Raw genomic sequence first — 24724 nt, forward strand, 5'->3', positions numbered from 1 at the left:
CAGACTTCCGTTAGTTAGTACGATATGAAGTCAGACATGACGTCGGAAGTCACAACATGTTATTACCGTGCCGATAGAGTCATATATGTACTCCGATTTAATACCGCTTTCCTATGTGAGTATTTATATCTACATATGTGACTCCACCCGATTTTACGCATATACTTATGTGTTTATGTACAGGGTGGTTTAAATGTTTGTTTCAATGGAAAATTTTTCAATGAGAAAAATTCGCAAATCTCCATTAGTTACCGAAATTTTGCCTCTGAAATTTAATATTTTAATAATTTTGTCATCAGTGTTCCAAAAGTTTTGATAAAAATTAGTACAAATCTCAATCCCAAAACCGTAACTAGTGAAAATTTATGAATTTTTCCCATTGAAAAATTTTCCATTGTAACCTGACACTTAAACCACCCTGTATATTCCCCGCACTGGTACTTATTTTGGTAATAATATCCTACCGGATTGGTAGAAGGTTATTTCTTAGTGGTAGCTTTTACATTACTGAACGGTAATGTCTTTTGTTACCTGCTCCGATAAAGTAACATACATATATGCCCCGATGAGTAATGATTTCATACCAGTTTTCTAAGAGTGCAAATTTATTTCAGTTAAAATTAATTTTTATATTAATTCCAGCTGGACACGGTGCATTGTTTAATAAAAGTGCATTTAGATAAGGTAGCTTTATCTCATCATGCTACCTAGTATCCGGTCTAGCCCATCTTCAGTTTTAACAGAATTATTACAACACGAATTCATGTACATAATACTGGTACATATTTAAACTTCCTAATTAATAAAAGACAAACATGAATTATTATCTTAATTCGCGAATTCTGCTCGACTTCACACTTCATGTAATTATCACCTTATCAAGTGCGATGCGAAATTTTGGGCAAGTTAATTAATTTATCTTGCAGAACTCTTTAAGCTTAAATTTCAACTACTTACATATATACATATTTATTATTTCTTTTGTAGGATTTGAATTTTAAAATTTAGCCTATAGCTTATGTCACAGACAAAATTTGATGTATGCTTAATCTTCACTCGTTTTTCTGATCAAGGCCATTGCAATTTTTGGAATGAATTAATGTAGATGAAGATACAGGAAACTCGCCCATATCATTATGATTGACGAAAAAATTCTCTTGGAGGATACCTCGCACCTGTTGAATTTCTCCTAATGATGAAATCAACAGGTTACAGCTTTGGAATTCCCGGCTTATTAATCGTAAGTCTATGAGGTGTCTACCTGGCTGGATGCCGAAGTGCATATAAACCCACTGACCTACCTCGGCACCAGTGCCAAACACATTTCAGCAGTCATGCCGCACATTACGGATTTAGTACAGTGTAAGCTATCTTAAATTTCCAATTTTTCAAGCTATGTAAATAACAAAAATTATAACTGATTCAAACTAAATTTCTTGGCGGAAACAGAGAGGTAGCAAAGCAAAAAAGAAGGGCCCGCGGGATAATACGTGATAAAACTTGAAACTTTGCCATAATTAAAAAAAAACATTCATACGCCTTTTTTCTATAATATTATTCGATATCTCACGTCTCAAAAAACCTGGTAGAGAGTTGAGATATCGAAATCAATGTTTCCTAAATTATGGAAAAGTTTCTATTTTTCACCTGCACACTACACAAAAATAATTAAATTTTACTCAGACTTGAGTAGATTTAAATAGTTCTTATTTAGAGTGTAGTCCGCATCCCCAGATCCTATGTACTTTGCTTTGCCCTCTCTTTGTTTCTGCCGGGCCCTTTCTTAGGATGTATACCATCTAGTAATACTGCTACCAAGCGGTAGTAACTTAAATACCGAAAAATCTGTCTGACTGTATAGCATTTTTTCAAGCTATACCGAAATTGTGTAACGACTTCTACCAAAAAATCAAGTCAAAGATTGGGAATCACATGACAATTATACATTCGTTGAATGGCCCTTCTGAAGAACAATATTGTCGATAAAAGTACCCACGAGCGCCTTGGTCTGCACCTCGTGGAGGGGAAGAAATTTGGCTTAAAAATTGTACTTAGCCGCCAATATGTTTCCTCAAAGGAGCCATTAAACGAAATAATAAGCCCCTGAAATTCCGAATTTTTTGCTTGATTTTTTTTATAGAACTCGTTAAACAATCCCGGTGTAGCTTGAAAAAGATGGGGTGACAAATGTGCAAAGACAAATGTGCAAACGACCAATGTGCACAGACATTTGTGCAAACGATAAATGTGCAGGGAGACAAATGTGCAGCCCGATAAATGTGCAAACGATAAATGTGCAACCGATAAATGTGCAGGAATTTTTTTAACAAATAGTGCAATATATCTTGATATAATTTGAACACTCAAATCAAATTATATCTCCTCAAAAACCAAAAATTCCTCAAAAATTAATTTTGCCGTCACATCCAGTATGATGCTGTAGATCTTATAGCGAGCAGTATTAATTTATTGTTAATTTAATTAATTTTGGTATTTACCAAAATATATATACTTTCAATTATGTTTTTACTGTGCGTAAATTTCTCCGCACACCTTCATGAATTCGTGAATTTTAGCCTGTCACAAAGGCAGAAATTATGTACATAAATTCTAATTTTCAATGAAATACTTGGGGATTTATTGTATGCCGTCTTTCTAAATTCTGTCGAGGGGCGTCCCTAACTTAAGGTTAGGTTAGGTGAATTTAACATTATAGAAATGTAGTGTTAGCATTACAGTAAAAAGGCATGGGAAAATTATTATAAAGTTGAGAGGGGTCAACCTCTTAATAATAATGGTTAGTAATACTTCATAAGTATAACATTTGGCTTTTTGAGGAGATACAATTTGATTTGAGTGCTAAAGTTATATCCTGCAAAATCCTGAACAATTCCTGCACATTTATCGGTTGCACATTTATCGGGCTGCACTTTTGTCTGTATGCACATTTATCGTTTGCACATTTGTCTTTGCACATTGGTCGGGTCACCCTTGAAAAAAGGTTCCACTATAAGTATTTCTAATCCGCAGCTTGGTTTTTCCCGGACTTTGAGACCTCTTACGTGGAATGGAACTACACGAAGAATCCGACAATTGAACCCTTCTCATTTGAGCGGGACTATTTCGATCTGGCGTCATGTCGCAAGTTTTGGTGGAAAAATTCCCGTCTAGTCATCCAAATTGCGATCCTTTATATTCTAACGGTTCATGGCTTAGCTTGGTGGATGAAGAACCGGAAGCCGTTTGATCTTAAGAAAGGATTATTCGCATGGAATGTGGCACTCGCCGTTTTCTCCGCTTTCGGTTGGATTCGGATATTCTCAGAACTGTGGGACGTGCTCTCTAGTCAGAATGGTTTTCATAGATCGGTTTGCGTAAGGTATGCTTAAAATTAAATTGTATAATATACAGATCAAGAATTTAATGAAGAATTTTTACTAAACTTATCATTAACATAAATCAGAAAGTTATGAACTACTTAAGAATTTAGTATAAAAATCTTTAATTCGCAATCCCCCTAATAAGTAATTTCATTATTAGCTCACCCCGCGTAGCACGGGAGCTGTTGAATTCTTCTTGTCCGTCCGTCCGTCCGTCTGTTTGATGACGAGTTTTTTTAATCAATTGATGCTAATTAAAAACCCTATCAATTATTTACACGTTTTTTAAAAAATTATGTGAACGACGAAAAGTTACCAAAATTGACCATCAACCAGCTTAACCTCGTTTTTTTTTCAGGGACATGTTTAACGTTTCGACTGGATTCTGGTCGGTGGTGGTGCCCATGTCCAAACTGGCAGAATTTGTGGACACAATCTTTATCGTCTTGAGGAAGAGGCCGCTAACATTTTTACATGTGTATGAATTATCTAAAATGAATTATGTATGTATCTACATTCATAATTGTAACCGGAATTTAAACAGTTATCACCATTCCGTGACGTTCGTGATAAGCGTTAGCACCACCGTGCAGGGGGAACCGATTATCCGATATTATGGATCTCTTAACCTCATGGTGCACACGTAAGGTCCAGATTTGCATCCTATGCAAATATTAATAAAGTCCCAAAAACTACGGAAATGGCTGATCAAAATATGAATTTATTTTTATTCTAATAAGGTTGATGTATACCTACTTTGCGCTATCGGTGAGTTTAAACTATTTAAAAATCCTTGCCATTCTTTATCCCTTTTTTACTTTGTCAGGCAATTGATTACAAACCATCGCGGAAATTCGCAATGTGTCTCACCACTGTGCAAATTCTTCAGTTCGTCGTTATGCTGGGAGCCCATGGATACGCGATTGGTGTAAAATGTTAGTTGTAAATTATTCATGATATTTAACCCTTAAATTTTTTGCACACTGGTAAAAATCTTGTAATTGTGACTACTTAATGTTCGGTCCGATCTGATATTTAGTGAGTGGGCAGCCATGCGCGGTGTCTCGGGAAAGCAGCGTCACTACAAGTGTCATCATTTTTTCATATCTGATCCTCTTCTGTCACGTATTTTACAAAAATTACTTAAACTGTACTCCAAAATCGAGGGCATCAAGAATCCAAAAGGTAAAATAATAAATTCACAGACTCACAAATTTCACAGTAAAATAATAAATCAATTTTATAATTGTTTGAACTAACTTTTGACATAAAAATTAATTTTAAAGAAATATAATTAAAACTCTGTAGTTAATGATATTTCTTAGAATTATAGTCTCACAATCAGTGAGGTTAATGTTTGTACATATCGATTCTGCGTAGTAAATTTCTTCGACATTGTAATTCTTGTATCTAATGTAAACCGTGGGGTACATACATTATGCATGTATTTATGTATCTACTCAAACACTCTAGATTTGCATAATAAACCCTGCATTAATATAGATTTGTGGGTAAATACATATTTATGGAAAGTGATACATTTTATCTTGAAATATGATATATACTCATATAAATACTCGTAATGATAATTATCCGAACATGTATCTACATGTATTGTATTCTTCAGTTTGATGGTGATATGCATGGATGGATTGGCACATGTGCAATAGGTATTTATATTTGCATGTTGGTTCTCTCTTGAAATTGCATCACTGAATTTAAGTTTAAACATTTTCAAAATCTGGTTCAAAATTTCAGAACTGTTCAGAATTATGTTGCGGTATGTATTCCCGAGGGGCTGTATAATTGACACGAATTATTTAGATCTTTTCAGAATTTATTGTCATGTCAGAAGAAATAAGTTTTTTTGACAAAACAATGTATTCGTGGTTTCTATTCTAAAATTGCCTCATCAATTTATATCAACATTTATTACCGAATCATGATACATAAAATCTACAAACAAAATCCCCAAATATGCTATATAGAATTTAAAAGATGACAGCACAAAACATTATAAAACTAGAGTTAACTTATTCAGGGTCCTTTCACAGATCCAAATTAGTTAATTCTAAATAAGAACTTTTAAATATTTTCAAATTCAGTACTTATGTGAATTGTATGCTACAAAATTCCCGTGTTAAAATTGCTCCTATTCCTCGACCATATTCGCTGCGTGTTTTCCAACGTCTTCCAAATTTCTGAAAACTTTGCCCCATGCTTCCCAAAATCCAAGAGTTCGATAAGGAAGGTCGTATTTTTTAGCCAGTGCGGCGACCCTGTCTCTGATCAGGTGATTGTTATATTGCGGCATTTGAGGGAAAAGATGATGCTCAATTTGGAAGTTTAGATATCCCATCCACCAATCCGTCAAGGGGGTCGAGGTGATATTAACGGTGTGCTCGAGACAGTACTCCACCCAACTTTTCCCCTCTTCGGTCACATCGAGGTGGGTGTGGTTAAGAGAAAAAGTTCCCAATAGGTAAGCCCCGGTTAGAAATGTGACCACAAATGAATTGATAGGACCCAGAACTCCAATAAAGATGAAATGATGCAACGACATGAAAAAAGCATCGGAGAATGCACGTTTCTTTAAAACATAGCGAGGGCAGAGGAAACTAAAAATAGAATAGAGAATACTTAGCTAAATCACAGATTTTGCAACTTTTTTGAACCTAAATACATGTATTTAAGCTCAAATCCGTAGATCATCAATCAATCCTAAGAATAGCCTCGAGTGACTGTCTGGCTGTCCAATTTGAACGTTTGCGCTCGAACTTGGTTTGAGGATTTGGCGAAATGAGACTCAACTCAATGTTATTGAAATAAATTAAAAAAAACAAACATAAGCGCCCCACCTTTACTTTCAATGATTGGGGCATTATGAGATTATCCATTTTTGCACGTTAACGCATTATACGCCCTCGTTGAACTTGGCTCTGGGATATCATATTCCCCCAAACGGGCTTAACTAACCGAAAACCCGACTAAATGAGTTACTAAACTTGTATATATATACATATACGGATTTGAGGTTAAATATATATCAATACATATGTACTATCCCCGTACTTAGGCTTTGCACCTCATTTGCATAAATCTCAATAGCCCATTTTCGGCGATACGAGCTTTCCATATTGAATAAACTCTGGCTCTCGCGAATGCGTTAAAATATGCAAATGAGGTGCAAGGGCTGAGTGCGAGGATAGTATGTTGGTATATGAATTTACAGTATATAATCTGATTAAACAATGCTAACAGTTGTTGTTGCAATCAAATGTATAAGATGCTGTCTAATTTTAATATCACATTTTTTGAAACTTCTAATCCTAGAAAATGTAACTTACAATTGCCAATGAAGAACGACCAGAAACGAATCCACAAATAGAAATAATTTCGCTTGGTTCCGAATAAAGAAATTATTCACATTAGATCCCCCCATTTTAACGACTTTTTTGTTAAACGCGAGAAGCGGCAGAGTTGCCAAGTCAACGTCGTATTTGAGTCGTTGAGGCATCGCGTGATGCCGATTGTGCTGGCTGTTCCACCAGGACGACGATATCCCCATACCCAGCGAGGAGGAGAGTTGGTGGAGAACCTTGTCAATTTTCAGATTTCCGGTGAGTGACCGATGCCCGGCTTCATGCCCGAACCACCCGCACCGACCAGCTCCTAGAGCGGTGGTAAAAAGTCCGACCAATTTTACAAATTGGGGGGTGCTACTTGCCAAGTAAAACCCGAAAATGATGAGAATAGCGCATTCCAACAAGCGGGCGAATACTCGGGAGTAGCACGGAATGAAGAGCCCTTCCGCTTCGAAGGTGGATTTCAGAGTGGATAATTCCTGGTTTATGTTAGCCTCATTTCGTGAGAAAGTTTTGTCCTGGACGGTTCCTAGTGCAGGGATAAAATATATTACTAGTACTCATTTATTTCCGTATGAATCAGTACTCAACGAGCACTGATTAAAATTATTAAATTAAAATTACTGACTTAAAATTATTGGCCCTGCACTCGAAGCAGGGCCAAAAATCCATAAAAAAATCATAACCGTTCTAGTGTAATAGCAAACATGACCGGGACGGAAATAATATTGTCACAATATTATATAGTATTGAAAAAACTGGAAATAAGTATTATTGAAAAGATATAATAATATTATCTCAGCGTGTATGGGACCGTCCGGAATTTATTTGGTTACGATTTTCTTTTGAGTAAGGGGATTCTGGATTTTTTAGGTGAAACAGTTTAGCAAAAATTATGTTGCGTAGTTATGTAGTTACAGATTTGATAACTGTTTTTCGCCGAATTAGCTTTAAAGATTACAAATTATTTGTAAAAACTCGGTCGTGACATTTTTTCATATCGCGTTTTATCGATCGTGATTAATGAACAATTACCATTTTTCTTGGCCACTTCCCGACTTGGTAGATGTTTCAAGACCTTTTCCGCCGCGTTCAAGCATCTTCCGTGAAATTGGTCAAATGCGGCGGATGCGTCTTCCCCTTGTTTGGTGTAGAACTTGATAATGTTTCCCCCAGGGTGGCGAGGAATCCAATTTATGACGTCGTAGTAGTGTGAATTAATTAGGATTTCGTGCTTCCCTTCAAATTCTGATGAAGGGGATAGGTCTGCCCCCATTCTGGAGAATGATAGTTAACTTGTTTTCCTTCACTGATGACTGTTAACTTCTAGAAATCTAGTGTTAAAATAATAGAAAGCGATATTTATATACGACTCTACCGCAACTTTTATTCCGAGTAATCGATACCTGTATGACTATACCAGATTTCTTAATAATATAATGATATGGAGTATAATGTGCATAAATATTGCAACTGACGATAGACTTTCAATTAGATGCTAACTAGTTGGACGCTGATACAAAAATGCTCGCTACTTGTTTATCTGTTGCTGTTAAGATACAAGAAATTATCCTGTGCAACATGCTTGCATGTACCTACTTAAAGCCTAGTACTCGGGGCGAAATTTTCAATCGAAATCGCAAGTTTTTCTCTTTGTACTTACTCACTAATTACACTAATTACCTGAATTTAACTATAAGGTGCACCAAATGGAAGGGTTTGGTCCAACAATTTGCAAAATTTTACTAAAGTTTATCATTCTCGCTTCTGCTGGACATCTTTACGTCAAATATCCTGAGTACTAGGCTTAAATGACTGCATACATATAAACTTAAAATTTTCCTTATGTACAATCCATCTTGGGTATTCCCTTCCATCCTGTTTTGGTATAAAGAGAATTCGGATATCATATAAATCTCAAGGTTACCATGTAGTTTGTCTATATAGTTAATTATAAAACTCTATCAAGAAAAATTTCAGGTTAGCAAAACATTTTAAATAGATGTACCCAAAACGGAGAGAGGATGTAGATAAATAAAATCTGGAAATTCTCATATTTTGTTGGTACGATACAAATTGTATTTAGGTGTTCGAGTTTGACGCTTAATGATTTTTTCGCAAGCAACCTTGGTATTGTCCAGATTTTATCTAGATATTACCCAACTTCCTTTGTGGAAGATATTACCCAACTTCCCAAGCTTATTAACTCAATAAAACCTCGATGAAACTAACATTAAATAAACTACATTGGTCTCAAGTGGTCAGTTCGATCATTAGAATGCTGACATGAAGTGACATGGGAAGGAATATTTATAGGGATGTAAGCAAAATGTGCTTTTAGGAGTTTTCAATCTTCGACCGTGCCTGTTCACTATCATTCCTGTGACTGATTATGAAAAAGAATGCTAGTGATGGAAATGAATTTCCTGTGATTTGAATGACAATGAGTGAAAGATTCAGTTATGTATTTCAGATGAGTGACTGAATGAAAGGATCTCTCACTCGTTTTATTTTTCATTTTCACCATATGCTTAATTCATGGGGCGAAGCAAGAAATGAAATCAGATAAAGTGAGATGAAATGAGTTTGAAAAAATGACTGCGTGTGAATGACGTTTGTCTGTACTAATCCTAACTACTTAATTCAGTATCCGAAGAATCTGATAAGACACAGCTTTTAATGATTTGGAAAATACGTAAATAAAAAAAAACAAATGCGGCCTTGGTAAAATTCCACCAAACTATTGTTGTTTAGGCAAATTTATATAGTTGGTAAGTTTGCAATCTCTAATTAAAATCTGTGGCAGTCATAATGTTTCCAAAAATTTATAATTGCTGTGATAAAACTTTAATTTCATTTAAGCATGTTTTTAAATATTGATCAGATTTCGCAAATGTCTGAAGATCTGAAAATCCCCAAAAATAAAAATGAATTGAAGGCAGTAAAGCTCAGTGAGATGGAAATGTGAATTGCACGGTTAATATATGTACGATTATGTTAGGTCACGAATATTCTTGTGTACGTGATGAAAAGTGCCAGAACTGTGAAGTCAAGTAGAAATCCTTTCTTTGAGAAAGCAGAGTAAAAATAAGTTTCTATCAGATAAATCCAGGTTTTGATAAGCCCGTATGTACCTCAACGTAAAATGTGTTATCTGTACTACGAGTTAAAATAATACGTCTGGATCAAACACATATATATGGATATATATGAGTAAAGGTTAACAGGGTATCTGGGCTCAGGAAGTATGTAGCTAATCTTCATAATGATGTCTGGCTAATTTTTACTGGATTTCTTCCAGAATAATTAAAAATTGAGTAAACAACTCCTATCTAAACACTCATTATTTATTAATTGGGTAACAAATTTCAACCTAGCCCCGAATTCGTTATAAGGATGGCCTAATCTTGATCCAGACATCGGTTAATGAGCAAGAAATGAAACCTAAGTTGGAAAATTATTTTTACAGATATTCTGATCACCAATTTAGACAAAGCTATATAAATAGATAATGAAATCATTACTGCCCGAAGTATGTACATATACGCTCTTAGGCAACTGGTATTGAATTATTACGAATCATTACCGGACACAATGGTGGTAATGAAATCTGTACCACTCAAACTATAACCAATCGGGTAAGGAATTATTACCAACTCAATAAAAACACCGAGTACATATGCGACTCAATCGGATGCTTTCCAGTGTATGTTTGTTTGTTCGTAAGAACGGGCATTATCGTTTAGTAATGTTGGTTGTTGTAAGGGGCGGTTCTTAAACTATGTAACGCTTGAAGGGGGGAGGGGGTATAGGCCCCAATGCTATCGTGCCTATGTACGCCATGTTAAAGGGGATAGGGGGGGGCGCTCGAGAAAATAATTTTCTAGCGTTACGTAATTTAAGAACGGCCCCTAATCAAACATTTACCACCCAGAAACAAACAATACCAATCCGGTAGGAAGTTATTACCAAACCTGTTGGTTTGGTAATAAGTCCTTAAGTTTTGGTTGATTTGCTGCTGAAATAAGTATGTGGTAACATTGTCATCATATGTATGATATTTTATATCGGGTTACCTTTATCCTTTTGTACATGATCGTGAGACCCAACAGACTTTTCAACCGTACATTGCCCAGGGCAATTTTCATAACACTCACATAAAATTCTATGAACAATTCACAATTCTAGAGTGTTTTAAAAATATTCTGAAATTTAAAAAGATTCAATTTTGGAAACGCTTTGGAAAAGAAACATTTTTTCGTATGCATCTATCTCTGGTGCCATTTACACTAGCGAATTGAAATTTTACACCCATAATGCTGACTAAGGTGAACAAATTATAAAAAATTCAATTCAAAATTTCCTATAGCGCCAAAGATATTAATGGTCAAAATAGTTATCAGCGGGACGCCCCACCCTCAGTAAGTACAAGAATACTTGTTAAAATTCGAAAACTGACACTAGATTAAAACAAGACAAATAATATTTTTGTCCATATTTTAGTTTGCCTGAGTATCTGATCTTTTATGTAACCAGAAGTTTTACTGCTGATATTTATCTAGTTAATTACTCATAGTTTGACTTGACCGAAAGAAAAAATGATTCCTACAAAAGGGCACCTTCGTTTTTATAATTATCGCAATATACAAATCGTTTTCAAAATTAACTATACATTAGCGCGAAAAATTTAAATCGCTGTAAGGACTTGTTGGCGACAAAGCATTCAAAGTAAATACCATGTGAAAAATTCTACCATAGGGGCGCCGTTGCGTTCTTGCCCCGGGAGCAAATTTCCAAGATCGGGCGCTGACACCCACTCCGAGCGATCCTTAATGAACTTTTTGGCGTCAGTAATGTTTAAAAATTTATGCAACTGTTAATATGCATTAGCATATCACGCTTAACATTGTGTTAATAAGATAATTTGGTGAACAAAATTATTGGACCTTTTTACTTTAATACTGGGTTCAAAATACTATTTAACTGGGCAACAGTTACTACTATAGGTTTTTACCATTTTACTGGGCGGATTAATAAGGTCATCCAAATTTCGGTCATTTATGTCCTCCTGGCTCATGGCTTGGCCTGGTGGATGAAGACCCGAAAGCCGTTCGACCTACGAAAAGGGTTGTTTGCGTGGAATGTAGCGCTAGCCGTGTTCTCAGCGTTTGGGTTTCTTCGCGTATTTTCAGAACTTTCGGACGTCTTGTCCGGTCAGAATGGGTTTCATAGATCTATTTGTGTAAGGTATACAGTCAAATTGTATTTAAGCTGTGGGATTTTGAACGAAGTTAATAATACCGAGTATGTAACACATAATTGTGCACCTACTTAGGGGAGATGCATAAATTATGTCACGCAAAAATCGGGATTTTCTAGACCCTCCCTCCCCCACTTTAACATGTGCCACATATGTAGGCACGATATCATTGGAGCCTTCGACCCACGTTCCCCCGTTTCGCGTGACTTAATTTATGGACCGTCCATTAGTGATGACAATAAATATACATAACTCGTCTTCACATGTGTGTACGTACTACTTATTGATGACATTAAATGTCATCAATGCCTTCAAGTTACATAATTGCGGGCTCATGGGGATATAATACTTATCCTTAGTTATTAAATTAAATTTTTCTTTAAATTTTTCTTTTTCGTTAAATTAGTTCAAATTTCCTAAATTTATGACTATCCAACCTATACATACAACGGTACCAAGACTAAACTGTGTTCAAATAATTTGTGGAAAAATATTTCAGGCTTGAAACTTTGATTATATCATTGTTTTTTGCAGAGACATGCTAAACGTTTCGACCGGATTCTGGAATCTGGCGGTACCTTTTTCCAAACTTGCAGAATTTGTGGACACACTGTTTATCGTTTTGAGGAAGAGGCCACTAACATTTTTACATGTGTACGTATCAAATTAATTAAAAGTTATTTGTCCATGTAATTATTATAGTCATACCTGTTCAAAAACTTAGATTTCATTCAAAAATCAATCATCCCAATTTCTGAGTGAAGATTTTCATTCAAAGTCAGCTATTTTCGCTCAAATTCATTTCAGTTCATCGGACCTATATTTCTTTCTTCGCTCCATTTATTAAGCAAGGGTGAAAAATTAAAGGATGAGTAATTTTCATTTACAGTCACTCATCCGAAATGGCTGAGTCCTTCATTCATTTTCACTCATATAGCAGAATATTAATTTTCATCACTATCATTCTCTATCATAATCAATCACATGAATGATAGTGAACAGGTATGATTATATTTGTCTATACCCCACCCAATCAATTGTGCAGGTATCACCATTCCGTCACATTCGTGCTTTCCGTAACCCGAGCTACACAAACGGTGACGATTTGGTAAAGATAAGTAACGATAAACAGGTACCGAAATTGAACGCCAAAATGTAACGATACGGTACCGAAATTTCGCAATCGGCACCAAGTAAACGCTATTTCGGTGCCTATGTATCAGCACTTATTAAGCGTCACCAAATGGGTACCGAAATGTCGGTATGTCATCGTTACACCTTAATAAACGCTTATTCGTCAGTGAATCAGTGCCGAAATAGTTCATTGGTACCGATTCGTTACATCTTTCTGTTCAATTTCGTTATCCTCTCGGTACTGACAGCTTAGTATATTTGGCAGCTCGGGAAGTTTTGCCGTTCAGATTGAGCCGATTATACGATACTCGTCATCTTTTAACCTCTTAGTGCACACGTAAGTTTAAAATTGAGTAACTTACATAATCACTAAAATTTGATTATGAACATGCATAATATACTTCTGTTCTAAAAAGGTTCATGTATATCTACTTTGCTCTATCGGTGAGACAACCTAATTTCCAAAATAAGTAGTTACATATTCTTTGTCTCATTATTTTTATAGGCAATTGATTACAAACCATCGCGCCAAAGTGCAATGTGCCTAACGACTTTGCAAATTCTTCAGTTTGTTATTGTCCTGGGAACGTATGGATACGCGATTGGTGTCAAATGTTAGTTATACACAGATTGTTTACTGTATTTAACATCTGATTTTTGTGCACATAATAATCTTAATTTATTTACATATTTATTGCGCCACAAATTGTCCCCCAAGTGCAAGTCATCAGCAGTTCACTCGGAAAATTCGATTTTTTTCACTGGGTAGAATTTTTGTTTATATCTACGCAGTTATTTTTTTCAGACAATATAAATTCAAATTAGCCGAGTGAAGTTATGATGACGCGAGCTATACACACCGTTAGCCTGGGATGGGCAATCCCTTTAGTTTCGATGGATTATGGATTATATGTAGATTAATTATTACAAATTTTGTAGAAACTTGCCTTGCTTTCTCAGCTTAAGTGGACGAGATCTTTTCACATCCTGCATTACTTCAATTTACTGGTTTGGTGAATTAAGGATTACGGATTATACTAATCTGATTATGGATTATGGATTAATTTTTAGACAGCTTGTTGTTGCTGGAAATTGTGCTTTCTAGAAACTCCTTACACAAACGGGGAATGGATCATAATTTAATACTATGTACTTCCGACCATAGTGAATAGTTTTTTCGTGATACTCCCTCTCATCATAATAATTAGTTGTTTATAATAATTACTCGACTTTGCTATGAGTAGAAATACGTTTTAAAATCGTTTTAGAATATGAAATTTGAATGGATCAATTCCATCGGCTTATTTCTTCCCTTCATGCAAATGCAACTGCTTAAAACCAAGTGTTTACTTAAATGTATGTAATGCTATGATGTACATATGTATTAAATTTTTAGTGACTGGACAACCCTGCGCGATATCTCGGGAAAGCTGTGTCGTTACAAGTATCATAGTTTTTTCATATCTAGTCCTCTTCTGTCAAGTATTTTGTAACAAGTATTTGAACTGCACCCCTAAGCCGACGAAATCAAGAATCCAAAAGGTTGAATAACCCGAATTTATAATTTATGCGACTTGCATGCATGCGACTTGTTAACATTAGTTGTTAAAATGTTATAAAAACATAATTTTAGTTCAATAACCAATCCAAACTAAAAGTCGAATCATTAATTCAATAGATTTGTAAATTTAGTTGCCGTAAGATTTATTTGAAATGATTACTTAAATACGATTACTACATCGATTTTTTTCATCAGTGGTATCAAAATAAATATAAAGTTAAAAACATAAACGTAAGATCTGAAGATTGGAAAAAAGGAATTAAAAATAATTTGACGTAAAGTCTCGAAATCAAAATATAATTTGAGCTAATATTAATTTTTATTTTTATTTAAGTACATAAATTTGCAGGGTAAGTTTTGGTGCTTTATTGGAATTTCATCAGGGGGATGTGAATTTGGTAGCGGGGAATTGATGAAGGTGGGAAATTGTTGGGTGAGAATCGATGGGTAGGAATCAATGAGGGGGAATTGATAAAACTTTTTTTCCATTATTCAATCCAAAGCCTAATTAAGAAGTTCATTATTGTTTTGCAAATAAAGTAACAGTTGGATTAATTTAAAAGCGCAAGTAGTCCATACCGATGATTAAGACGCGTTCCGGCTTTGCCTCACAAATGAAGAAATCTAATATTTCTCTAAACTGGATTCAACCGTTCCGATGTACATTTCTTGGCAATAAACTATTCCGTACATAAAGTGACTACTTCTGCTACTCACATATGTACATATCTTGCCGTCGTTGGATTTGTTTGGAGCTGTTGTTGGAAGTGCTTTTTTGAATATTTTTCTCCCAGTTCTGGCGGAACGCCATAAACGAGAATAGAATTAGTGAGCTGATTGATCTTCCCTAATTTGGGAATCCAGGGGTTTGGCATATAAGTTTAATATATAAGGTTGATATGGCCGAATCAGCAGTGCCCACAAATCCTAAAATTAACTTTAGATCTATGTATTTGTGTCAGATACAGAATCAAATTATATTTAAGGTCAGAGATAATAAACAAACTTCCAAGTCAATACCAGTCAGGAGTATGTATGCATGACTATGCCAGATGTTTTACAATTTAAGAAGGATTTAAAATTTTTACGGAAAGCTATTTCTGGACATCTATATAGCAGATCGTCTTATAATCTTGAATACCAGCGGCAATTAATCTTATTATGAATTAGTATGAAAGGAATTCATGTCATACACATACTTTTAATGTTCCCATGTAAATAAATACAGGCTTTTTGTATTTAATTTAACGAATATTAAAAATTGAACGTTTGAACCATTGACATTAATTATCAGGGTTTCAAGCAATGACTAACAAAATATCTGATTTTATTAATTATCCGAAATCATTAAGTATATATTTAATCCTTAAAACATCTCCAAAATTAGATCAAAATAGTCCTTGCTTATTTCTCAACCCACAACTTTCCCATTACTGATTCCAACAGTGGATTTTCTCCAAATCTTTCGATTTCCTTCCCAATCTCGACTCTCAACTGGGTCAACTTATCTTTCGTATATTGCATGGCACCACAACTGTTCAAAATTTCCAGTACTTCCAGCTTAACTTTTTTCAAGGTAGATCGCGCCCTTAGAAGTTTTATTAATCGATCCTTCTTCTCTCCGCCGACCTTGTTGAGGGCACGGATCACGGGGAAACTTAGCTTGCCTTCGGAAATGTCTTCACAAAACCCTTTAGTGTCCGTGTACTCTTGGGAAGTGAGGTTCATGAGGTCGTCCCGAATTTGAAAGTAGATTCCAACCATGTTCGCCAATTTCGTGAGGTCCACGTCATACGTTTCGTTATTCTTTCGCAGGCGCATGATCCTCACGATTAGAATGAATTGTCCAGCGGTTTCTAGGCAAAATAGTATTAATTTTAATACACTCTTAACAATAATGTCACCCCTTTGTAAAATATATGCCCTCGCGGCTCTACATGAAGTAAGCTATTTATATTAAGTCCATAGTAACGTTACCTTGATACAGAACAAACTTTACACCTTATTTTGTATAGTTTACTTAACTTAAAATGCAGGATGAACTTATTTTTCAAAAAAGTTACCTATGTGCATTATTTTAAACCTTTTACTAAATTAAAGACGAAATCGTCATTTTTAGCCTGACTAAGGGCTTATGTATGTACCCGTCACATCCGACTGTCTGTCCGTCTGGCGTAATCCCCGTAAAACTAATCCGATCGACTTGAAATTTTCCACATATGTAAATGAGGGGTTACTTTCGAAGATGGATGCAATCGGTCAAGTGGTTGACCGGTGGGGGTCATATAGTTGGATGGTGTATGATACACCAAAATTTAAAAATTGTCGTAGAAAACTGAAATTTGGTACAGAGGTTGATAATATTTTCTAATGAAAGAATATGAATCCAAAATGGTAAAATTATCGCCTGGACAGACCCAGTAGGGTGACCCATACCTATTTTTCAAAATCGTCACATAGAGCTGAAATTTAGTAGAGAAGTTGATAAGGGCTAATAGTAGAACAATTGTTCCATTAATATACATTAAAGTGGGCAAAATATTCACTTGGAAGATTCTATTGGGTGACCCATACCGATTTCTTGAAATGCTCATATCGAGCTTAAATTTGATAAACAGCGTGCCAATTGTTACTAAGGGGAGAATGTGAATTTAAATTGGAATTTAAATTTTATATTTATAAATGGGGAAAAATCATTTTAAATTTATAAATTGGGAAAAATCAATTTAAATTTATAAATTGTTTGAAATGCATGTTTTGAAAATTTCATGCAAAAAAGTCGGATTAGATGATAAGAACAAGTTGTGGTCCGCAAATTGGCCTGACTCGGGCTATATCAAGTCTGCACTGTAGGTTTAATAAATGTTACGTTTGACAACCTACTCTTTGCAATGACTTCCACATACTCATCTTCCGTCGGGATATACTTTTTAGGATCATCGTTTGGTGCAAATATTTCCCAGTCTCGCCAGTACAGCTCCATTCCTTGGCCGTGATGGAGGTTTATCAATTCTTCGGTAAAAATGTCAACACACTATAACAAGATAAATGGCATCATGGATTTGCCTGAATTAAATTTTGGTGACATAGATAAACAGTGCAAAACCTATAGTAGCGATAATTTGATAAGGTATAAACGTTCCTCGGGATTTAGGTAGTACACTCTAAGAAATTTAATCACCGGGCTGTGACTATTAGGAGTGGCAATCCGTCGGATCGGATCGGATTATGAGGCCTTCGGATTGATCCGGTTCGGATTAAGCAGGTGTTCGGATCAATCCGATTCGGATCGAACACTCAATCCGATCCGACTAGGATTGATCCGTCGGATTTCGGATCGGATCGGATTATAATCCGATCGGATCAAGCAGTCAATCCGATCCGACCGGATTAGGATCCGATCCGACCGGATTAGGATCCGATCCGACCGGATTAGGATCCGATCCGATCCTAATCCGCGGATTTCGGATCGGATCGGATTGCCACTCCAAGTGACTATATGTAACTCTACCGGGGTGTTGATTACACGCCACCGCTGGATGACGGGTGGATCACCACGCAGGAGTAACTCATCAGCAGCTTGGTGACACTCGATCACCAGTCGGTGGCTGAACATCACCACCACAGCAACAACCCCGATCACCAGATGCGGTAAAGCCTAGGCAACTACCAGGTTTCTTAGAGTGTATGGTTAAGCCAGTATATACAATGTTGATTTGGTGCAACCATACATTCCATTATTTTTAAAATCCTCACCCCTAAACAACTTTTCTCCAGGACGACTTTCAATGCGTCAAAGTAGGCATAGTTGGCTGCATTTATCGATAGTGGAACCCCGTAGAGTATATGAGCCGCTGGCTTGCCTCTCCGAAGTTGAGAATGATCTTGAATATCGTCAATCACCAAAGATCCGTTATGGAGGAGATCAATAAAGCGAAAAATCCAGTCCATGTCTGCGCTATTAACTGCATACCAGAAGTTGAAACCCGCGGCGATTTTTCTCCGAAAATTTTTCCCTTGCATTCCCAAAACATAGGTGAAAGGGGCCAAGTGTTTTTTCTTTTCGATGTCTTCTCGTCTTTTAGCACCTCCTGGGGACTAGGTTAGGTTTTTCATGTTGGAAAGGATTCAGAACGGATATAGATAAATACGAGAATTCAATACTTCACAATATTTCTGATGATTTCTGGTATTTGTTGCAGCTTTAAAACATTTAAAACCTAAATTTCATTTACAATTGCGACACTTGGGAACTGGTAAATGACTAGCGGATGGTGGAAATCACAAACTAATGCAAATTAGATAATGACCAGAAACCATTTCATATACTAATAACATGCAAAGTTTCGAAATTAATTGCACGGTAAATTCTTGACGGATTATCAAAATTGTATACGTTCTGAAACCACTGGGCCCTTGCACGAAATAAAGATTTTCAAATTTTTGAAATTCCGCCCCACCCACCGGTTATCCAGGTTACAAGTTCAACAAAATCAAGTAACACTTCCGTATCGAATTTTAAAATTCTACGACAGGATTCGCATGACCTGGGCGTAAGTCAGGTCATCATACTTATTCATTTGCTGACCGCACCCCCTGCTTTGGAGTCATTGTGGGTGTGGTTCAAGGACAAGTTGTTATAATTAAATTAGCAAAAAATTTCCTCTCGCCGTTGCTTTTTAAATTCAGCATCGCCGTTGCACATGGCCTTATCTCTGCTTGAAGTCTGACCGACATTGGCCGTAGACCCCATGGCGGGGGGTGCGGCTATCAGCACTTCGGCCAGTACATTGGCAATGCATGTTATGCGACATATCAATTTTCTCAGCTCGCCAAATGAATTTTGATGACATATCTAGCTCAAACTTTAAAAACCACACCCCCTGTGGGTATGGCACACGGATAAATCTTTCGAAGCCATGTTATGCGACATCAGCAAAACTATTAAAGGATGACCCAGAAAAACTCATAATTGTTTCTCTACACACATATGTAGATTCTAATATAGGAAATATCTAACGCAGGGGGTTTAATTAATTTAAGAAAAAGCGTTCAAGAAAATTCAGAACCAGCTTGAAAATTACTAAATAAAGGACTGCAGATACACATAAATAAATCAACCTTACATATTTTGAAATTTGATTGATGTCACAATTGACTGTGCCTTTAGTGTCCCATGTTTCCACTTTGTCCACAAGCTGGATCGTGATTCTGTTTTTTTTTCATTGTAAATATTATTTCGAACTGAATTATCGAATTGAATATGATGACAAAATCGGATATCGTACACGTTTTGCTTCTCAAAATCAGGGTGGAATTTATTGTCCAATTGCAAAACCTGGAAATCCTCGATTATCAACCGTTTCAATTCATCCATTGTTTTTTCTTTTTCCACACCTAAATTGTTTAATATTTGCATAATATTTTTCTGCCTTGCAAACGAGATCTCATATCGTGTAATCTACTCACCGCTAAGATGCTTCAACAAATTTTGATGAGTTCCCATATCAGGTGTCAATACAATCATGTCATTCCAAAAGATAAATTTTTTAGTATCCATAGCGAAAATGTGGTCCATATTTTGAGAAACCTATTAAAAATATTATTTGTATGTTACTAAACTACCTTTAGTAAACAACAAATTATTTTTAAATATAAATGCCTATCGTTTGCTCATGATATACATTAGATCAATTTTTTGCGTGAACGTGAACTCCCAATTAAAAAAAAACTTTGTTCATCCTCACCAATTTCAGCCGATGTACATACATACATAAATATATACACATTTACCCTTCCCCCTATAAAATATATTCTGATTCTACATATTGTCTCTTTTCCAAAAACATACTCGTATAAAAAATAAGAAATTTTCTCGGCAATTCAATTTCTAGATATGACTGGAACATTTGTCTATTAATTCTGAACAAAACATGGTTATTTCTAGCATTAAGTTATGGAGTTTGAATCATTAAGTGGCAAATTCTTTGAAGCTTAAAAATGGTGTTACCCTTTTGAAAGGTAAGTGTACTGTGCACTCTGAATTGTTGGAACTCTAATCCAGAATAAATTTACTCTTTACGTAATTTTACTCTGGATTTAGTATTGTACATATACTTAATACATGGTTCAGATTACATTTATATACTTTTTAACAATATTAGCCTTATGTTTACCGATGCAGATCGGTCGATTAAGCAGATACGGTCAAAGTGCACTAGTGTCATACAGTATAGCAAGGCATGACATCTAAATTCAAAGTCGCAATAAGTTTGTAACTCAATAACTTCGTCAAATGAGGAAGTCAATTGGTTCCTGAAATGAAAGTAAATAAGTAATTAAGTTTCAGTTAATCCTAAATTTCTCAGATTTTATTTAAATTACCAGGATTCGTTTCCACAATTTTCAGAGTCAAGCAGAATCAGACTTTGCTTCGAAGTTTTTGTTTCTTTAATATACCTTAAAATAAGTAACGCGTCGTTGACATCTTTCGGGTTACTCGCAAACATTACGTATGCTTGGATCATTTTTTCAATTTTTGCGAATTACATGAACTTCGTGAAAATGAGATTTGTAAATTTTTCACGAGTTCCAAAGCTTGTATGAAACTGGTTTCATTTGAACAAACGTTTAAATACAATTTTGCTAGAAGCGTGTCGGATGTTGAAGCACCTAAATATTCATGTAAATTATTTAAGGTAGTATGCATACATATGTAGTTATGTTAAGAATTACATAAATTCTCAAGATTGTGATTAGACAACGCTTATGATGATCTGGAAAATACGTCTAACTTTTCGCCAAATACGTAAGTCATGCTCCAGAAACACCTATATCAGAGGGTAATACTTAGGTGAGTTGGTATATATGGAAAATGGGTTGTCCGTTATGTAGATGGCTTACTTATTCTGCCGAACCAAGATTAAGGTTGGATTACCAAGCTCGGAAATTCCACAAAAGTATGAATGTATGTAAAAAAAATTCCTTGACCAGGTGAAAATCCAGACTTTAATTAAGCTTCAGTAAAATACAATGTGCAGTCAATGTTATAACTTGTCAGGTACATATGCAGAAAGTAGTTGAACTGTGAAGTCGGCCAAAATTCAGTCACTAGGATATTGAGATAAGTGTTAATTTTCATTCGCATAAAAATTCATGTTCATTGTGAGGGAAATGAAGACCCATTGTCTGTCTATTCTGGATCATAAATATATAACTTGTGTAAATATATGTATTATAATCTCCAAAGGGCTACTCATGTACATAATTAATCTGATTAATCCACAGGAAAGAATATTTCTTGTTTGGTATATGGGTATTCTTCCCATATGTAAACAAGACTGTGACCTAAACACTTGCTTTATTGTTCAATTACAATTCGTAAATAAAATCTTTACCTGGAAATCCACCTTGCAGCGAAAACTGGAATTATTGACTATGTGTGGTATCTAGAAGGCAAAATGCATACAAATTCTTGCACAAGTCTGATGATTAAATTTTGAAAGGGTGTATGTAGCTTCAATCCCTCGTTTAGCATTACCACCCACACTCAAAATAAAAATTTGTCGAATCATCACCGCCGGTGTCAATACATGACTTAACCGCCTTGGTTACAATGTTGAATCCGAGTTATGATGATTTTGATACCGGTAGTATAATGTTATGACCGGACGGAAAAAATTCATTACTACTCGGAATCACAATTGTAACCAAGGCGGTTAAGTCATATATTGCCACCGTTTTGTTTTGAGTGCATATGCATATGCACATTTGCCTAGATGCATACGGATCAAGTCAGTCATATTCATAACCATCGCTTTTAAGGTAATTTACGGTTTCAAAAGCAGGCTCATTCCATTTGTAAGCAACATGTTTGATCGAGTACCAGAAAATAGAGGTGCTAAACCCTGCTCGCTGGTGGTGGCTGCCTGACCATGTATTTTCTTCTCTTTGATATGAGAACCACACAACTTATACTTTGTCAATATTCCCAGCCACGTAGGAACACAGAATTATTTACTGCTGTCTACACAAGCAGCCCATGTTAATTTTACCTTTTCAAAAAATCGCCAAAACTCCAAGACGGACAAATATCGCGTGGGGTTTTAAATTTTTTGGTTTCCTCAGGCCCAAAGGCATCGATTGGCTTATCTCCCTATAAGCAATTTTTGTCCGTCTTCTCGATAATCGAGTTTTTCAATGCATTTCAAATTTCTGATTTTTTTGAATTTTTGAATTTTTAAAAATTTTTCCTATCAATAAATGATCAATGAATGAAATCCGTAAATGTAACCTACCCCTTTGAACCTAACCTTTGGCGACGAAAGCATTTTCAATGCATTTGCAAATTTTCTTTAAACTGCTGTATAGGGTATGCAATACCGGGATTGTTTTCCAAAACCGGTGTTCGGTATTTTCGGTATTGGGACCTCCGGTAATACCGGTATTACCGACACCATATGTTAAATATCTATTAAGCTATGGAAAATGATCATACGAAGCAATACATACTTAGTAAAAACTCTGCAAGGCATTAAATGCTGATGTGTAATAACATATCACTAAAATTAACATACTTCAAATCACTAAGAAAAAAGGTTGGTCATATACCTCTTAACAAATTAAACTATGAGGTTCAAAGTTGCAGTGTTTGGCAAAGGCAAACAATTTCAAGTGGGTTAAAATAAAATCAAATTCAATCAGCTACTGGTTCAAATTCTTTACTATGAATAAATGAATTATCTGATATGTCCACTATGTTCTATTGGCTCTTAATGTCGCAACTTTTACAAATTCATCAAGTTTTCTACATACTTAAACAAGTACATGAGCGAAAATTTCCAAAACCTCCAAAATTCTAACATTATCTGAAAATCCGTTTCGTGTGAACATACGTATGTAACATTGCTCAAAAATGCGAAAGATATTTTCCGTGAATTTAAAAATTTCTGCTTGAGTGGTAAAATGGTTGTTAGTTGACTGAGTCGATTTATCAGATTACGATAACGGTTTACCCGGCTTGTGGGCTTTTTAGAAATTTTTATGCACGACAATCTGCCTGAATAAACATCTTATTTAATATTATAAGTTATCGAGCCGTCAATTTCTCAAGTATTTTTTGAAAATTTTCGGAAACTTTACAAATAAATGTTCTAGAATATTCACAAACAAAGTTAAATGTATGTTGGGTGTGAGTGATAAATTTCCCATAATTTTTATCTGCCAAAAATTTAATTTTTTTGTTTGAACCAGTTGAATTTGCTTGACTTAAAGAAGGTATCAATATGTCAAATTTTTAACTTGAATACCGGTATTGAGCTCGTCAATACCGGTATTCGGTATTCGATAATACCGGTGAATACCGGTACTCAAATACCGGTATTGCATGCCCTACTGCTGTTTCTTTGCGAAAAAATTAATTTTCAAATTTTAATTTTTATGATATGTTTAATTTTATATTATGCATCTATGATAAGATTGTGGACAAGATATCAAATATGGGTGCGACGACGATCGTATGGGTTCAGATGGAACGAGCCAGCAATCATAAAGCACCGCATAGCGTGTCGTAATAATAATGAAGGGGTGAAGCGAAGTGAAATCAATTTATGGAAATGTCAATCTGTCCATCCGTACATATCCACGATAACTTTAGAACGGATTCGAATTTCGACATCCGGTCTTCGCCAATGAGTTTCTTATTTTTGGGGACGGGATGAGTTCGAAGATGGGAGTTGTTAGTCCTACATAAGGTCACGGTGCTACGATGATGACACAAACTGTCAAAGGTATCGAATTTTTTGTTCTCACCGTTTTAGACATAGTTTTGGGCCGGGATTTTAAAAATTAGTTTTAAAATTTTAAAATAGTTTTAACGTGCCATTACCGTGTGACCGTGTAGACGACACCAAAGCCGAAAATGTCGAATTTTTTGTATTGGTCGTTTTAGACCTAGTTTTTAGCGTGGATTTCAAAAATTAGCATGGTTTTGACGTTCAATGACCGTGGCAGCGGCCCTTTGCTA

The 24724-nt window shown here is 35.5% G+C and overlaps 3 protein-coding genes across 3 annotated transcripts; 1 reads left to right on the plus strand and 2 right to left on the minus strand.

The window, feature by feature from the left end:
• The first annotated feature begins 434 nt into the window (after positions 1–434).
• LOC118437399 (elongation of very long chain fatty acids protein 6-like) lies at positions 435–4933 on the plus strand. The gene is made up of 7 exons (XM_035856369.1): positions 435–1362; positions 3031–3379; positions 3739–3858; positions 3925–4023; positions 4121–4148; positions 4207–4315; positions 4420–4933. The coding sequence occupies exons 1-7, from the start codon at positions 1335–1337 to the stop codon at positions 4572–4574; spliced, it is 888 nt and encodes a 295-aa protein (XP_035712262.1). The 5' UTR covers positions 435–1334; the 3' UTR covers positions 4575–4933.
• Positions 4934–5203: 270 nt separating this feature from the next.
• Positions 5204–8289, minus strand: LOC110855551 (acyl-lipid (8-3)-desaturase). Its single transcript, XM_022103958.2, has 4 exons — positions 8152–8289; positions 7781–8079; positions 6728–7274; positions 5204–5998 (listed from the first exon to the last, which is right to left on the minus strand). Exons 2-4 carry the CDS (start codon positions 8019–8021, stop codon positions 5533–5535), a joined length of 1254 nt encoding a protein of 417 aa, XP_021959650.1. The 5' UTR covers positions 8022–8079; positions 8152–8289; the 3' UTR covers positions 5204–5532.
• A 7592-nt stretch (positions 8290–15881) lies between these two features.
• Positions 15882–21310, minus strand: LOC110855550 (geranylgeranyl pyrophosphate synthase). Its single transcript, XM_022103957.2, has 8 exons — positions 21085–21310; positions 20877–21015; positions 20170–20290; positions 19989–20097; positions 19827–19911; positions 18457–18798; positions 17584–17734; positions 15882–16556 (listed from the first exon to the last, which is right to left on the minus strand). The coding sequence occupies exons 1-8, from the start codon at positions 21225–21227 to the stop codon at positions 16105–16107; spliced, it is 1542 nt and encodes a 513-aa protein (XP_021959649.1). The 5' UTR covers positions 21228–21310; the 3' UTR covers positions 15882–16104.
• Positions 21311–24724: the final 3414 nt, after the last annotated feature.

Source organism: Folsomia candida, unplaced genomic scaffold (genome assembly GCF_002217175.1).
Source record: "Folsomia candida strain VU population unplaced genomic scaffold, ASM221717v1 Fcan01_Sc013, whole genome shotgun sequence".
NCBI classification, from domain to species: Eukaryota; Metazoa; Arthropoda; class Collembola; order Entomobryomorpha; family Isotomidae; genus Folsomia; species Folsomia candida.